This window comes from Mercenaria mercenaria, unplaced genomic scaffold, assembly GCF_021730395.1.
Source record: "Mercenaria mercenaria strain notata unplaced genomic scaffold, MADL_Memer_1 contig_4631, whole genome shotgun sequence".
NCBI classification, from domain to species: domain Eukaryota; kingdom Metazoa; phylum Mollusca; class Bivalvia; order Venerida; family Veneridae; genus Mercenaria; species Mercenaria mercenaria.
Window position 1 is genome coordinate 41,753 of NW_026462876.1, and position 19,070 is coordinate 60,822.

The following is a 19,070-nucleotide window of genomic DNA, read 5'->3' on the forward strand; positions in this document are numbered from 1 at the left end:
CCAAAAGGGGGCAAACTTTGGCCAAAACAGTGATGTTGGTAATTTATCTAGAAAAAAGACAAAAATGTTTCAAAGCTATATTCTTTTAAACCATTGCTATACCTACTTGCATGCAAAACTTTAACCAAGGTGCGACCCTGACGAGAACGGCAAGGTAAGTAGAATAGCTCGGACTATTTTTTAAAAGTCGAGCTAAAATGAACTAAACTAGGCAAAGTTAAGCTACGCATATTTTCATAATGAACAAGCAAGAGAAATCGTTATAATTTTATATGATACTACATATAACCCCCAAAAAGCATGTACAGCATTTGTACTGGTTGCTGATAATCAGGATACATCTAATCATAAAAGTTGATAACACTTTATATATTTATTTATATATTATATATTTATATATACTGAACAATCAAACATACTTACATAAGTCGAAAGAGAAACAGAAAAGAATGGTTTTAGCTTTTCTGGTTGTCGTTTCATGTTTGATAAGTGGAATAACGTTTGGTAATTATTTCTTTTTTTAATCACTTGAGCACAAAGTGCTCAAGGTGAGATATTGTGACCGGTCATTGTCCGGCGTCCGTCGGCGTCCGTCGTGCGTCGTCCGTCGTGTGTCAACATTTGCCTTGTGAACACTCTAGAGGCTATAGTTGTGTCCAAATCTTTATGAAACTCAGTAAGAATATTTGTCTTAATGATTGCTAGGTCAAGTTTGAATCTGTGTCATGTGGGATCAAAAACTAGGTCAGTAGCCCAGATCATAGGAAACGCTGGTGAACACACTACAGGCCACAGTGGTATTCCAATCTTTATGAAACTTGGTTAGAATGTTTGTCTTGATAATCTCTAGGCCAAGTTTGAAACTGTGTGTGTGGTGCACGCGTTTGCGTGCTGGGGGGTTCGTTTTGAGGAGGCTGCGCTTTTGGTGCGTGGCATTCCCTGTTTGATATTTTTCTTTGTTTTGATTATGTGGGATTAAAAACAAGGTCAGTAGGCCAGATCATAGGAAAATCTTGTGAACACTTTAAAGGACACAGTTGTGACTCAATCTTTATTAAACTTGACCAGAATGTTTGTCTTGATGATCTTTGGTTCAAGATTTGGAGGCCTGTTTTGACTCAGTCTTTATGAAACTTGGTCAGTGTATATGCCTTTATAATTGCTAGGACAAGTTTGAATCTAGGTCATGTGGAATTAAAAACTAGGTCAGTAGGCTAGATCATAGGATAAGTTTGTGAACAAACTAGAGGCCACAGTTGTGACTCTATCTTTATGAAAGTTGGTCAGAATATTTGTCTTGATGATCTCTAGGTCAAGTGCAAAAGTCTGTTCTGTGAAGTTAAAAACTAGGTCAGTACGCCAGATCATAGGAAAAGATTGTGAACACTTTAGAGGCCGCAGGTGTGATTCAGTCTCTATGAACCTTGGTCAAAATGTTTGTCTTGATAATTATTAGGTCAAGTTTGAATCTTGGTTATGATAGGTCAAAAACTAGGTCACCAGATCAAATGAAAGGATTAGCTTGTGGACACTTTAGACGCAACAGTTGTAACTTAATCATTATGACTTAGTCAGAATGTTTGTCTTGAAGATCTCTAGGATAAGTTTGAAACTAGATTATGTGGAGTCAGAAACTAGGTAACCAGGTCAGATCGTAGAACAAAAATTGTGAACACTTAAAAGGACACAGTTGTGACTCAATCTTTATGAAACTTGACCAGAATGTTTGTCTTGATGATCTTTGGTTCAAGATTTATTCTGGGTTGTGTGGGGTCAGAAGCTAGGTCACCCGGTTAAATCAACGGAAACACTTGTGAACACTCTGTATGTCAGAGTTGTGACTCAATCTTTATAAAACTTGGTCATGGTATTTGTCTTGATAATTTCTATGTCATGTTTGAAGCTAGGTTATGTAGAGTCAAAAACTAGGTCAGTAGGCCGGATCAAAGGAAAATCTTTTTAACTTTCTAGAGACCACAATTTTAGTTTTAAACTCATGAGAATTAGTCTGAATGTTTGTCTTGATGACTTCTAGGTCAAGTTCAGATATGGAATATATAGGTTCAAAAACTAGGTCACCAAGTCAAATCAAAGGAAAAATATGTGAACATTCTAAAGGCCACATTTGTGACTCAATCTTTATGAAACTTAGGCAGAATGTTTGTATTGATGCCCTTTAGGTCAAGTTTGAACCTTGGTCATTTGGAGTCAAAAACTAGGTCATCCGGTGAAATAAAAGGAAAACCTTGATAACACTCCAGAGTCCACGTCTGTGACCCTATGTTCATGAAACTTGGTCAAAATGATGATATTGATGATCTATTACTCAAGTTTGAATCTGTATTATCTGGGGTTAACATCTAGGTCACCTGATAAAATCAAAGAAAACATTCTGCATGCAATAGGAGCTACATTTGTTATTTGATGTGCACAAAACTTAGTCTAAATGTTTGTCTGTATAAAATGTCGACGGAAAGTTTATTTGGGTCATGTCGGGTCAAAACCTAGGTCATCAGGTCAAATCAAGGAATAAGATTGCTTACACCCTAGGGTGCACATTTTTTATTTTATCTTAATAAAACTTGGTTAGAATGTGTGTTATTTTAAAGTCTTGGATTCTTTCATATCTGAGTTACGTCAAAAACTAGGTCACTAGGTCAAATCAAAAGAAAAGCTTGTATACACTCTATAGGCCATTATTTTGCTCAAATCTTTCCAATACTTTGAGAGAACGTTTGTTTTCATGTATTGGACAAGTTCGAATATGGGTCATGTGGGTTAAAAAACTAGGTCACTAGGTCAAAAAAAGAAAATGCTTACTTACACTCAAGAGGCCTTGTTCTTTTGTCTAACCTTGATGAAAAATGGTGAAATATTTGTCTCCGTGAAATCACTAGGTAAAACATGTTTACACTGTTATGGTACGTTATTTAGGTGAGCGACCTAGGGCCATCTTGGCCCTCTTGTTTTAACATTACGATATTGCAGACTTCCGTTAATACATATTTTGTAACAAAATTTAAAATAATCTAATATTATATTATTGTACGTTATACATGGAGACACAACTGTTAGACGCATTAGTTTTTCAAAACTAATTTTACAGCGTCAAATGAGAAACATACGATAAAAAAATTCTTAACTTTCTTCGAAAATGTTGTTTGGAAAATAAGTTTGTTTTCACATTTAGATACATGCATTTATTAAGCCCCTACATGTATAGTAAATGTAATATTGAGACAATCTACTCCAGTTTTATCAATTTGTGTAAACATTGTCAATACCAAAATTGATAAAAGCTTATCAAAATGATCATTATCATTGACCAAGGCCTTCCCACAGGGTTTTTGATATTGTTCATAATGGGTAACGTGATAATTATTTATGTAAAATTAATAACAGTTAATCATGTAAAGTGACACAGTAGCTTTGTGGGTAATTCTCTCGTTGCCAGCACAAAACTAAGACTTTCATATGTATCACAATCATTATATTTTCTTCAGTCTTTAGAAAGGTAAACCCTCTTATATGTCAGTTGCAGGCTTATCGTTTACTTTGTCAGCATCACGCATAAAATTAGGAACTACAGGAACATTGACAATGACATGTGATGTTACAGAAGTAGATGCATCTGTGATATACAACATTCAAATACGACGAGAAACTGACCCAGGGTCTAACTACACATGGGAAACCATCGCTGAAATTGAAGCAGGTTTAACCGAAATTCCAGTTTTAGATAAAGATATTGTAAATGACAAGGGCTTTGTCCCAGGAGGTGTTTTGAATAAAGATAGACCAATTTACACTTATTTAACATTAGATATGAATACAGAGAAGCTGACATTTAGTGACGCCAGAGACTATAGATGTGAGCTGACCTATAAAAGTAACATTACTGGTAGCGTTGCATCAGTTAAAAGAAATGCAAGCCTTTCGATTCTAGGTAAGTCTGTTTGTCCGACTTAGGATACAATAGTATTAAATTAAAATTACTCGATTCATGATCATTTGACATTCGCTGCCAACATGTACAATCCACTGCAACGGAACTGTATGGATCATCGGCTCTAAGAAAAAAGTAATGTTCAAGAAAAAGATGATGTAGAATATTAATGTCTTTGTAAACAACTTTTGCCTTAAACAGTTATGCCGTTTATATTACTAGATATAATGTCAGAACCTTAAACGAATTCCAACATGGAGTTTTATGGATGATTTATAGCTTTAATTACTTATGCAATACAGGTAAAATGTCCTCAAAAGAAGTCAAAACCAAACTCAAAGTCACATTTATGTGATATTTGAGGGTAGCTTCATTTAGATTTTAATCAAAGGTCCACTACTAACACCCGAGCGAGTATTAAATGAAAACGAGAGTTTGTAGCTGAGACTTTCTATTTACTGAAAATACGACCCACTGCATCGGATCTGACTAAGTAGTCATAAATATGTTCAAGAATAACCAAAAAATAAACAAACAAAAATGCCAGTTTCAAACCGAAAGTATGTTTTCCGACTGCTTACGAACCCGTCGCGCATCTTCGGATTTTTTCGGAAGAATCCTTTAAAAGGAGACTATAATTTATAAATAGATGCAACATATATTATATGCCCAAAACGATAACGTGATTTTTACAAACTTAGCACAGGGAATTCAAAATGTTTGTAACTCACGAAATCTTCATGAAAATCATTCTTATAATACAGGTATTTTCATACAGCTATACTACAAGTTTTCGGGAGGACAATTAGGCCCTTCCCGAATAAAAGTGTTTTCACAACTTCGTCTGCAAACTTTTTCAGTTAATCACTTTTCAGCATAGTTTTAAGAATAAAAATGAATAATTATCGTGCACTGTAGAAACAAAATGTGATTGAAATTTACCTAAATACACTGATTTATGTACATATGGCTACATTAATTCAATAAAATTTTAGACATTTAAACACATTGTCTTGGCCTAATGTATGTCACTGTCAATTTGAAACTAAAAATTTGCACATCTCATATTTTTCATGCAAATCGTGTATAATTACCAGCATAGGAATACAGTTATTTTGTCGCGCGTCTTTAAACGGATATTCGTTTGAATTAATTTTAAGATCACGTGATCCCGAGGAATTTCCGTCCGATTACGGAAAAGTGATAAACACGAAAGTAGGACAAAATGTCCACCCATGTCAGTCTAAGAAAATACAGAAACAATCATTTGTTTCTCTGTACATGTGTTGATTTCAAGGAAATATTGCACGGCTATCATAATGTCTAGTAGTATATTTCAAAATGTGTAGTCTTGTTTTAAGATTTATGTCTATTCATTTGTCGTTATTTTGCACCTTTAAACAAAGTGAGGCAAACTTATCCAAACTAAGATATATACTAAAAGAAATGTTAGTAATATTTATTTATTCACATGCATGCATTACATAATAAAACAGTTTAGGAAGCATTTTATTAATAATAATTGCCATAACTGTTTCTGAATTTCTAGCAAACATTATTGTTATCTAATACCCCATACATCGGCATTAACATTTTTGTTTTACAAATATCCTATGATGTTTTCATGTTTCTGACTACTTTTATACCAGTACAGGTATTTTTTGTCACATTAAAAATGGACGGGTTTAAATTCGTAGCTATAGTATTAAATTCCACATAAGGCAAGATATAGATTCAAAGCAGATATTTGATAAATTGTGTGGCAAATATGGACCTCAGGCCATTTCAATGCGCAAACATCGCTGTTGTAAAGCTGTGGTCGAACAGGATGCGCGATTGTCGGTGAAAGATATAGCCAGTTGCATTTGCATATCAGATGGCAGTGTGCAAACATTTGGACCTGAGAAAGGTTTGCGCTAGCTAGGTGGGTACCTCATTTTCCCACGGAGGAGCAAAAGAATCAGCGCCTCAAATGTGCCCGGGGAACTTTTAAAAACAGGCAAATCTGTGAAAATCGGGTTATTTCTACTTGCTAACGAGTGACGAAACCTGGGTGCACTTGTTTGAGCCACAGAGAAGGGCTGTTGATAAGCAATGGACGCGAAAAGATCGAAAATTCCTCTGTATTGCCAAGAAAACCATAAGTTCGAAATAGATGTTGTACGCAATTTTCTTCAATTCTTGAGGGCCAGTCGCTCAAGTACTTTTTCCACCTGGACATACAGTCACTGGACGATTCTACAAGAACTCTGTACTGAAGGAAGTGAAAAAGTTTAACAATAAGAAACGTCAAAACAAAGGATGGTCAGGAGTCCATCTTCTACGCGACAACACCTCTTCTCACAAGTGCGAGGTTTTTAAGTCTTTTTGGCTTCTGAAAATGTAGATGTTGTAAACCATCCGCCTTATTCACCAGACCTTCATTTCCAAGGCTTAAGAAAATACTTTCTGGAAAGAATATATATGTCTAGAAGTTCTCCTGGCAACGCCATTTATCATCGTCTCAAACAGATACCAAACAAAGACTAAATCTGTTTTGCTATTCGGTTAAAAGGCTACAAAAATGTGTTTCGGTAAAGGGGGTATACTTTGAAGGTTTGAATTGAAATAATTTTGATAAAACGTAACACTTAAGAAATCCGAACCCAGTGACAGAACTTTTTGCAGGATCCCCATAATAAATGGATATTATGATTTTTGAACATACACACAAAATGTTGTTTAATGTCATTGTTTGTTTAAAATGTGTTATTCAGGGGCTGTTAATTAATTATGAGTCGGTAAAAACTCAATATATTAATAGAACTATAAGGTCATTGCCTCTGTTGCGGTAATAAATGCGATTTTTTTTTTGCGTTTAACTAAGCATTTTGTTGTGCAATATGAAAGTTTGAAGTTGAATATGCTTTATGCATTATTGTATTTTTTAATATACATGTTTTCATCTAGCAATGATTTCTGAAAACAGTGTCAAAATCAATCTAAAATTGTTGCAAAACTTTTCGCTTTGATAATTTCTTCTGTCAATTTCCAGGTGATGATTGCAACGACAAAACACTGTCAGGTTAGTATTTATATTTTGCGTCTGTACGTAATTTTGTCGTTGAAAACAATAATGTCATTAAAGCAATACTGATTAAACAAATGAGACTTGAGTGTGTGTGTGTGTGTGTGTTGTTCGTTTTGTCCTGATGTGTAAGCTTTGAGTGTGTGTGTGTGTGTGTGTGGTGCACGCGTTTGCGTGCTGGGGGGTTTGTTTTGAGGAGGCTGCGCTTTTGGTGCGTGGCATTCCCTGTTTGATATTTTTCTTTGTTTTTGTGAGAGCCAATTTCATAACTCAATATTGAACATGTTAAAAAGAAACCTAAGTAAGATTTTAAACACAGTAAATATTCCTATAACCTTCACAGTTGTATAATTGCGGAATTACAATATATTTATTTTTCATTTAAAATGTAATTCCGCTGCACTGCCTTATATGCTGCTTTTTGATCCGTTAATTTCTTTCCGGAAGCAAATATTTCCAAATATCTATACAACAATTGTGTTCTTTGAATGTACACGAGTTGTAATATGTTTCCATATGACTTATATCACTGTTCTGGAAAGACGCCACTGAGAGTAAACGTCTATTGTTATCTTGTATTCGTAGGAGAGGAAAAGACAAACTAAAGTTGTTTGAACTTAAGACATTTATTTATTCCCTTCAAACGATGTTCAGAATTCGTCACACCAACGATTTGTTAATCATTGCACATATACAACGTTAATTTACATACAAAAACAGAAGAAAAGAAGCCTCATTTTTGTAAATGCTAAGATAAGAAATTTCAAAAACTTCTACCAAAATCTAAACTGTTTTTAGTTTGTTTGTTTGTTTTGGGTTTAACGCCGTTTTTCAACAGTATTTCAGTCATGTAACGGCGGGCAGTTAACCTAACCAGTATTCCTGGATTCTGTACCAGTACAAACCTGTTCTCCGCAAGTAACTGCCAACTTCCCCACATGAATCAGAGGTGGAGGACTAATGATTTCAGACACAATGTCGTTTATCAAATAGTCACGGAGAACATACTCCCCGCCCGAGGATCGAACTCGCGACCCCGAAATCCGTAGACCAACGCTCTTACCTACTGAGCTAAGCGGGCGGGCGGGAAACTGTTTTAATTAAGTGTAAGATTTTGTCACGTTTGATTTTTAACGTATTTTTACGTTTGTTAACTGTATATTTCAGACACAAAGGAAAGCTCAGAATCTGTAAGCAAAACCACATTCGTGATTGTTTGTGCTTGTTTAGGGTTGTCAATTATCGTAACAATAGTGGCAATAGTGTATGCATGTTATTTGACAACGAAGATGAAAAAGCCAAAAGAAGTAAAATCAAATGAGGTTGAGGTTGAGGTATAAGAGCTATTTCTAATTTTGGCCTTTCATATGAGTAAATTTTGTAGGTGGCGTGCAAAAAGTCAACGGATTTACTTTAACCATACAAGATATAAAGTCTCCTGCCGGGTACCTGTGGTGTTACTCTATCACCAAAGCTGGACGATTGTCATTTGACCTAAACATGATCGTAGTAATTGAAAACCAAGAGCAAAACAATCGCAATTTTAAACATTTTTCGCGTATAACCTCAAGCCAAGCAATAATGTACAACATGCCTGGATATTTCCCCTACCTATCAAATGATAAAATCTGCATGAAGATCCTTTGAAAATGCAAAAAGTAAACTCGCACACCCGGTAAGAGCCCATTCATTACAGGTAATGAAATGTGCCACATCATTCCCTCAGCCTAGCATTGGCCCAAGCGGCCTGCTATTGTGACAGTTAATAAAATCTGTTAGAACTATAGCGAACCCAAGTAAAACAACTGCTGATCTGACCCGACAATAAGATGTAATGAAATATGCGATATTACGTTCACTGTCCAAGAGGATCTCTTCTATGCAGATTCATTGAATGCTACCAATGATCCTGAAGGGCCAGAAGTAACAACAACACGTAGTCTCCTAATATTTATAGGTTATTAACTTTGTATGTGGATATATGCACGAGTTCTGCAGCGGTAATATTGCGCGACTTTAGGAGTGCAATATTATCCGCGAAAGAACGAGTGCATATATACACATACAAAGTTGATAATCTTTTTATTACATATCCACTATCAAATGATAAATTTATATCTAAATTTATTATTCTGCAACGATAGACATGAAAAGTACGAAAATAATTTCTCCGAAAATGCAATAAACAAATCAAACTGACGCGCATAAATAAATTCCGTGAAAATGACGTCAACTTGTTGTCGCAACGTGAGCGTGAACGCCATGGACGTCACGCGATTCTTTCCATTACAAAGTTAAACTTTCCACGTCCGATATGAAAGCGTTCCACGTCATGATATGGAATAATATTGCACGATCGCAGTCCATTGAAACCCAATGGAAAATATTTTAGCTATGTAATAAAGATACAATATACGCACATGTAAATAAAACAATGAATTTTATCTCGAGATATTTTGCTTTTATCAAAAATACATTATGGGAATTGGATTTACGCATGGGACTTGTAATCATTTAAAATCCAAATATATAACTATTTATACATGGTACAAATACATACTTCTTTATACAATTTTTCAAATTTTGACCACTTTGTTTTTTCCATTAATAAGTATGATGTGTGTTCTTTCAGAATATACCATTCCCTGTAGAAGAAGAAAGCTAATGTAAGTAACAAATTCAGATAAAAAGAATATGTTAAGACAAATATAATTATTACTTACCTGTCAGACAGTTCAATAAAATCATTGGCATCTGTGTAGAGATAGTACCTAAGTTTTTCAAATAATAGTTATGAAGTTAAAAACCTTTGAATGAAGGCAAATGTCCATATATTTCTCAAAAATGGGTTCCCATAGACAATATTTTAACCAGAAGCATAGAGTTATTAGCATTTAATATTTTTATGTAAAAGAAAATTTTGTGATCAAGAAAATGTAAGTCTTCTTGAACATGGAGAGCAGAAACATCAAAGGGACATAAATAGTGATTATTTTCTAATTGGGTGCATTTGAATTAACATTAAATTGTGATCTGGATTGCTAAATAATGATCCATGATACTATGTGCCAAACATTTAGAACAGCTGGAACAGTCTGTTAAAAGAAAAAAACATGCTGTAGCAGAATTCAAATATATAAACTCTAATCGGGACTCGAACCCAGGACCTCTCACACCTAAGGCTGACACTCTACCACTTCCCTATAATTGCTGTAGCTATAGCTAGGCAGTTTAAGTGCACCGACTACATTACGTGGACTGGAACAATTTTGTGAAAATAACGTCATTATCGGTGAACTCCGGATTATCGGCGTATTCGCTTTGTTACCTAACGGCAGTTTTCGTGTAAAAAAATAATATAATCTAATACTGCCAACGTTTTGATTTCGTTTTCAGATTTCTCTGACGTGTTTTTAGAGTATGAACTTACTAACTGACAGTACCAGTGAAGTGAAACTTAGACTGAATCTTATATATTTGCCCTTTTAGCAGCCGGCGAAAGGCAAAGACAGTGATCTTTGTCCAAATATAAGCAATTACATTACTAGTTTTGAGAGGACATCAGTTGAAAGGAAATTACAGTTACAAACTAAATACCTTTCTACAACACACTAGTCATTAGCATTCGCTGTCAATCAGTATTATGACTAAGATCGACTGTCATTCATTCATTCCAATGATTCATAGACAGAGTCCGTTGTTTACATTGTTAATCGTAACCGATGCAAGTTTATTTTGAAAAATCGAAGTACGCGAAGAGCCATGGTACGGTCTCTACTCTGTGGCCGATTGTTTAAAATCGCTGACATCAAATCACATGCCCCGCACTCATGTGGGTTCGAAACCTTTGCTTTGGATGTAGAATTATTCATGTGAGCTGGCTTAAGAAAGGTCGGTGGTTCTACAAACGTGCCTACCCGTGATGAAAATAATGTCTGGAGGTGTTAGCTAGGGTGTTTCTGCGCCATCAAATGCTGGCTGGAAAAGTCGTGATATGACCTAAATTATGACGATGCAACTCTAAAACCTACAAAAACATAATGAAATTATTACTCGTAAGAATTTGCGTTAGAATATTCATGAACAGATACTGTATTTAAGATGACTTTTTCAGAAAGCTTGTTTTGGTCACACTGGGAAATCCATACCCTTTAACGATAGCGATCTGGCAAAGTATTAGCATTTTACAAATAATATGCGTTTGTATATTTTATGCAATTATAAAAATAATCAATACAATATTTTGAAAGTTATCTATATATTGTCCACCTTAAGTAACGTATGCCAAAGACAACAGACAAGGCTACTCAGTTCACTCGACTGACTATGTATCCCAAAGAATTTATGATTTAGTACCTCTGAGAGGCATCCACTAGAATTTATATAATTACATCTACATTGACTTTACAAAATTGTACACATAAAGTGGGTGACAGATTAGAGGCATTATATTTGGGCTTTTGAATGTTATTCATTCATAAAAGAATGTTAAACACTTACAAATGTGTTCGCGTGTAATATTTCTTTCAGCAAATCACCAAAGAATCTTTGTGAAATTGTGCAATAACAATTGCATTGGCAGAGTTGAGCTAACGTTCCAAAAACGACCTATAATGGCAACACTTACTAAGAATATGCCTCGTACGATCTCAAAACTCAATCTACTAAATACTGAAAACGGATTTGAAAAAGAAAAACTTGGTTATTTCTGATGTAACTATGTTCTATATTTTCTGTTTAGGCCGCGGTAGTGCTACGTACGAAGGGACCATGGTCTTGAGAAACTGACGTTGAGTGTTTCCAGCAGCTTTTGTTTGATATTTGCCCAAACACCGGACTCTATGAATAAAAATATATTTAAACACTTCGCATGAATAAACCAAATGTCACTTCTTGATAACTGTCAGCTGAAATATGCATGAAAATGTGAAGTTTTGAATGAAACTGATTCAAATACATTACAAAAACCTATTTTTAAAAGTACTTTTACCTTTCCTGATGTCAGGCTCAGGTTAAATTTTCTAGTGAAAATGACCTTAGGTTCGACCTCATGTTCTGTGGCACCTTGTATTATATTAAATATACTACTAGTATCAAGACTAGAAATTAAATAATCTCAATCAAAATAAGCAATTTTCATATAAAATACATACCAATGAAATAAAAAATAGACTAACTGCTGAAAACGAATCTCAAACATAAATTGGAAACAAATGGAATGTAATATGAGCACCACTGTGACAGTGACTTGTTATATTTAATAGTTAGGAACTGGTATAGTTTGCATTTGACTATTTGGAATGTTTCTAAACTGTTTTCTACGGTGCCCCTAAAGTGATAAGTTACACACTTTTTTCCACTTAGGTAATGTGAGACTTTGTTTATTTCGTTTAAACTTTAGGGGCACCGTAGTTTTCTTTCTACAGACTTTGCCCTTTTAAATAAATAAAATAGGTTTAGAAATAAAAAATTGCAGATAAATAAAATCACTGGCCTAAGTGAAAGAGGTCACACTTAGAAGCTTTGTGACCAGAATGGATCCAGATAAGCCTGCATACTAAGCCATACAGTCAGCCTTTGAACAAATTTAATTATGAATGGATTTGCTGGCTCACCTTCATCAATACTCGTTACAAAGCTCTACAATGAAAGTTTTGCACAGTGGTACCCACCTATTGATGCTGTAGCACAACATTAACAACAAAAGTATCTTTAATATTCAAAGCATATATGACAAAAAAGAAAAAAACAATTTATATACAACATGCAACATTTAGTAACATGTGATAAAATCCACATCTTTTTGATAGTACAGTTAAGATGTATATATTTCTGTCAAAATTGGTGTATTTGAAATTTTTTATCATGCCTTTACATGATATTTCTAACATGTACATAGCAAAATTGAATGTTTACTGTTTGCCTTTAATTTGATAATTTCATATGCCTGCGATATATCAGATGTTATTAAAATGTGTTTTAATTGATAATTTATATGTCTGTGATATCTTTAATCTTACTAAAATATGTTTTTATTGATAATTTTATATGTCTGTGATATCAAATGTATATACCTGTAAATTTTACATATATACATGTATATATATATAAACGGATTATATAAATTTGCTTTAAACTAAATGGAACAAAATGTCAATCCATTTTGTTTTTGTGTTTTAATGTGATCTTTTAACAATATTTCACTATGTACAGACATTCCTCAGTAACCTGCACTAGACACGCATCCTAAAATAAAGTTATTTTTATTTCCTCACAAACTTCATGTATTATAGTCAAACATCTGCGGTTTAGCAATTGAGATAGCTGATTTAAGGACATTACTGTAATGTTTTGTATTAAGCCATATCATAGGAAGAAGTTCATTTATACTGTAACAGTTACCATAAATCAGCAAGACAGCAAGACATTACAGTATTAATCTCTAGTCAGCAATCTTGATACTCTGACAACAGAAGCGATTACATATAGTAGTATAAGAAATGACTTACATCTATGAACAATTCTGCTAATGTTCAAATTTTAATTATGATATTCTGCCTATTTCAACTTTATTTTTTTGTACCAAATGAACGGGCATGAACTGGTTAAAATCCTTTCTCTGTGCAAGATTTGCATACAGGCAAAACAGTTTTGATTTTTTTTCTCGATTCTTCATCTTTTTTTGCACTTTCTGAAGCTCAAAAGCAGCAAAGGTCAGCCTTTCCAAAATCTGATCTATATATTCTAATGAAAGCTCAACAGTTACTGCAGTCTAACATGTAATGCCTAGTCTGACATTGACTTTGTTGCGCAAGGGGCCACCTGGCACAGTAATAAATGAACCACATGTATACTCATATTCTGTAATCAAACCGTTGAGTTGAATCTGTTGCCTTTCTGTAAGTTTACTTTTAGTATATATTATTCTTGGCCTTGAGCACTCAACACACTCTACCAAGTATCTTGCATTCTGGGCTGTGAATACTGAGGTACTTATACATGTATCTGTCTCAGAATTAGCGTTGTTGCATGTTTGTTTTAGAATAGTTGCAGCCCCTTTTATACTACTTTTACCTTTTGTTTTAGTGCACTGTAACTTAGCCTGTCATGATCGTTTGTATCTTGTCCCTTTCTTTCAGCATATGATTTGTAATGTTCCTTACCTTCATCCTAAAACACAGGATCTGGTAGCCATTCAAGTAACTGGCGCGGAGTTGCTGTGTCTGTACAACAAGAAGTATCACTGCACTGCACTTTCTTATCTGAACTGAATACTGCCTCTGTCTAGTATGTTTTTCTAGCCACTTTTGGAAGGACTGAACAGACTGTGTGTGTTTGCTTTGAGGTTTGCTTGAATCAAGATCTTGAAACATACCTCTTAGGTGTCTCTGGAGCAAGTCAATTTCTGCATCAGCTACTTGATCCTCAATTATAAACGAATTCCCCTTCAATGACAACTTGGAAAAACGATTTCGCACAAGTCTCTGAAATGGCTGTACGGAAGACACCCATTTGTCCATTAGTTCAGGTTTCTTACTTACCAGTTGTCTTATACCACTCATGCTGCTACAACTTTTGAATGCACCATCATCTTCTGCAAACCTAAATTTAGAATGCTCATTATGCATTGTGCAGGATTGCACCAGCTGTTACCTGGTGCACATCTGGCCACGACCAACATTATCTAGATCTAACTCACTGAACAGACAAATATTTGCACACTGAACACTAGCCAAATTGTTCCTTTGGTCTGTACCTCCATCTGTGTATCTCAACAGTACCTTAGGCTTTGGACCTTGTGATAATACTTTGGCTAACACTGCAGAATATCTAAATGCACTAGATGCCTGAAAACCCGATTCATTAACAACTACATGCACAGCACCTGAAACAAAAGACATTTTAGTACTGTCAGGAACATCAGTAACATCAGTAACCAGATACACAGATGATGTTAGACGACTAGAATGTATATCATGATCAGCAGCTAAGTTTTTCCATTGATGTAGGTGTAACGGTTTGCTTCCCTCGGACACCATTGGAAATTGGCAATCCGGGATTGCCAACAGGCACCTTTGCCTTGTTATCTGAGCATACAAGCTCACCATACTTATCATGTTCTATGGCTTTACTTTTCATGTGCTGGTCTTGATGAGCTAACCTCAACTGCTTTCGTTGAATTTTATATTGAACAGGAATCTTACCTGTGAAATTCATGGCGGCATGTGCATAGGGATTTCTAGGCTAAAACTGCAGCCTTCCCAAACTTCTGAAGGAACTAGAGTATCCTCTGGACACTTGTCAGCTGCCCTTACAATCATTTTTTTCAAGATTCATCCAGCGTCTAAGATAACTGTCACCATGCCGACAGTCATCAACTGCAGTGTATGATTCTACAACTTCATGAAGTTTATTTAAAAAATCATCAAACTTGTCAGACGGTCTGCCACAATTTAAATCCGATAAATCTGCAACTAGCCCTGTCTCACCCAGGGAAATAAGCCTAAACCTCTGTTCCATTTTAGGGTTATTTACCTGACTTGCATCAAGAGCTAACTCTTTGTATATGAAATCAATGACACTTGGTTTCAGACTGGCAATATTATTTAATTTTTGTTTGAAATATCATTTTTTGGTATCTTGTGTGAAACTCGGGCGGCTGATCTTGAATTTTTGCAATTACGTTAATTGGATCTATTAAAGACTCTTCAGATGTACAACTTTTACTGGTTTTAGCAACAAACACAACAGAAACTGTACTCTCCCCAGGGCAATACTTGTACAACTCAACGTCAACAGACAATGCCATTTCTTCAAAGAACGCTCTGTTGGTTACTTTTAAATGGTGTCTCTAAGTGTTTTTTATCAAACAAAATGGGTTCATTAGTATTTGAACATAAAGCAATAGTTTGATCAAATTGATCAAGATATCTTTCATTGACATTTAACGCTTTGGCGCTATGATCAACTGAAATGTCTGAACCAACCGTTCCAGGTGGGTGATCAGCAGACTGCCGATCAGTTTGTGAGGTCAATTGTTTCTTAAGACATTCTTTGTATTTACACAGACAGATTGCTAGAGCTTCTACATCTGACTTAAACTGAATCCAATCACTTGAAAATAATGGTCTGTTTAATAAACTGAACCAAGCTTCTTGAGTCATATGTTTAAATGGTGTGGGAACAGGCACAACATCTTTGAAGCGCAATGCCGTATTATTAATGGTTTGAGGCTGGTTGGTAATGCACCACAAAGCATTGGTAATAACCTGAAATACAACACTAATAAATAAATCACAAGTACATGTATTGTAAAAGTGTAAATTTTCGCAACAGTTAAATTGTTGCTATACACAGGATGCCTACATCTCAAGAAAATAAGTCCTCTCGCAAATATTTACCATTTATAGTACAATTCAAATTGAAGTAGGATACCATTATAACAATTTCATGAATATTAAACCTGGTGGACATAACGGTACTCAAAATTTACAATTTGCAAAATTTTAACCCAGCGAAATATGTGCTTTTACAGTACCCTACAGTCCAAGTCTATACTGTTTGTGTAACCAGCTACTATTTAAAACTAAATCTGTGAAAAGATCCTTTGGATGCAAAGATTACAACCAAGAAGAATAAAAGCAGACTCAGTCTGAGTCTGTTCACGAGAGGTAATGAAATGTACAAACTTCATGACGTTGCTGGTCCTACATATCCGGTAAAAATATGTAGAAACATTTCAAACTATGATCCTACTGAGAAAGCAGTACTCTGGATGGGTGCCTATGTTCTTTCTGCTTTTCAACAAAATACAGATGTGTGTGACTTTTTCAATATGCAAAAACATTGTGGTCTAATATGCTACTAATCTTATATGCCAGATTGTAACAAGTACCTTTGTTATAAGTATTTATTTACTTACCTGTATGATGTAAGAGCCTTCATCAATGACAACACTTTTGTGCAGTTTAAGGTCCTTTGTAATCAACATCTCTACATCGTTTTTGTATAGTTAATCTAAAATTTCTGTTATTAACACTAAAAGAAAAAAATATGATATGTAAAAGTCCTGAATACATGTATTCAATGTCCGAACTAGCCGTAAATCTAATATATTATTGTATTTTATCTTTAAAGATTTCTTTCTGGCACACGTTTTAATATCTTTTGGAAATTTTTAACTTTCAATTAATTCAGTGTTACATTTTAAAACACTACTTTTTATTTTCTACACTCCTTCTATGAATGTACAAGATTATATTCAGCCAGTTTGGTAATAAAAATGTTTGAAGCTATGTGTTTATTCATTCCAACATTGTATGTCAGATACCAGATTTTCTCTCAAAGAACATAGACTTAAAAATTAACAGGTTTCAATTTGCACATCGGCTGTTGTATGTGCTGATGGTAAAGGTAAGAACGGGCAAATTTGTTACTGATATTAAAGTCATCAGCTTGAGCAAAGACATGCAAAACACATTCTTATTTATATAAAAAAGCTATCGCCATATTTTTTCTGTCTTGAGCAGACATCAAACGCAACACTTTTAATGTATACCTCAAGATTTTTAGAAGTTGACCATTTTATTTGTCTTTTTTTTTGTCGATATTTAAAAGCAATTTAAATAATGGTATTTCAAATTTCTTATTCATCCTGATTTTAATAAATCTTTCAATAGGAAATAATTATAATACCGGGCCTTCTTGGTTGGATGAACTTTAGCTCCAGACAACAGAATATTGAAGGCGTTCATAGTTGTTTCTGTATTAATTCCTTTCGAAGTGCATGTACTTGGTTGAGGTGCTTGTGGTTCACACTTCATTTTCAGAGATTTAATATCTTGATAAAATCCTTTGATGTCTCGGATCTATAATGTACAATATGCATCTGGCTTAATATCTGTATGTAAAAATTAAAATTTATGCATGAAATATATGTAATAGGCCATTTTGTTTATTTTCTTTTTATGTACAGTACTATTTTAATAAATATATTTTTGGCAGACAATTCCAAAGATACGCATCTGTTAGACAGATCACTCAAATACACAATTTGTCCAGGTCGTTTTTTTATTCAAATCGCTCTTTAAAAACTGAATAATAGACTCTAACAAACATTTCACATCAATTACAAATTTATTCGACCAGTTCAGATAACACATTCTAAAAACGACGACAATTTTCTCGTCCTGCGAGTCCAAGACATAAAAATTGAAAGTAAAATCTCTTACCGAATACTCGGCTCGAATTTAAATTAAATCTTAATTCAATTTGACCACCTTGTTTTTTCTGGAATATGTCTCTAATAGATCTAAAATCGCGGTTACTGACACATTTAATGGCAGATAAGCCACATAAATTACCAAATTGTTCTATTTTAAAAGACACATGTAGATGTGGCATGGACTCAGCCATGATAACTATGACAACGCTACCCAAGACACAAATGGAATAAAATATCGTTTTCACGCGCAGTTTACTTTTCTGACTTTTTGCGGCGCCACGTTTTTCCGTTTTGGGTCCGAAAAAATACGGTCGAGGGTAAAAAGTACGGTCGGTCGGTGACCAGAAGCAAGACTAATTTTTTTGCCTAAGAATCAGTGTGCACTTGAAAAATCTTATTTTGACTTAACCTTACTCGTTTTATCCCTTAAGATCAAAATCATAAACCAATAAAAAGGCAAGATAAATAATCAATTGAAAAATATGAGTTGCCCAATTAAAAACATTCGGCTTAACAGTTACAATCAGAAGCAGAAACGGCATATCAACCACAAAAAGAAGCTGTAGTCAAATATTTATCAAGAAGTACAATTTTATCATATGAAACACATTAAAATGGTGATGGGGTAAAGGGAAAAAGGGAGTAAAATCCAACAGGAACAGCCAGCGTTTTATCGACGTGTTTATCCATCAAGCACATAACAAAGAAAAGCAAATATACGACGAGTACACATTAAACGAAGCACTCACTGCCTTGGAACGGTGAGGGGCAGAGACAACTCTCGGCCGGGAAGTGTAAACCAGTTAATGATATATCAAACTATACTCTTATTT

General features: G+C 34.6%; 1 protein-coding gene across 3 annotated transcripts; it reads left to right on the top strand.

The window, feature by feature from the left end:
• The first annotated feature begins 396 nt into the window (after positions 1-396).
• On the top strand, positions 397-11,983 carry LOC123561736 (uncharacterized). Of its 3 annotated transcripts, none has more exons than XM_045354317.2 (6): positions 397-504; positions 3,536-3,946; positions 6,981-7,010; positions 8,181-8,347; positions 9,646-9,679; positions 11,755-11,983. In XM_045354317.2, exons 1-5 carry the CDS (start codon positions 450-452, stop codon positions 9,676-9,678), a joined length of 696 nt encoding a protein of 231 aa, XP_045210252.2. In that variant the 5' UTR covers positions 397-449; the 3' UTR covers position 9,679; positions 11,755-11,983. The 3 variants fall into 3 exon arrangements, with proteins under 3 accessions (XP_045210252.2, XP_045210254.2, XP_045210253.2); XM_045354319.2 differs by having other exon boundaries at positions 8,181-8,203; XM_045354318.2 differs by having other exon boundaries at positions 437-504; positions 3,542-3,946.
• Positions 11,984-19,070: the final 7,087 nt, after the last annotated feature.

Bases quoted from the DNA above. Each gene is read 5' to 3' on its own strand.
- LOC123561736 (XM_045354317.2), top strand. From the start codon at position 450: ATGGTTTTAGCTTTTCTGGTTGTCGTTTCATGTTTGATAAGTGGAATA. The intron at 505-3,535 runs GTAATTATTTCT...CTTATATGTCAG, and splicing joins GATAAGTGGAATAACGTTTG to TTGCAGGCTTATCGTTTACT. The intron at 3,947-6,980 runs GTAAGTCTGTTT...GTCAATTTCCAG, and splicing joins TGCAAGCCTTTCGATTCTAG to GTGATGATTGCAACGACAAA.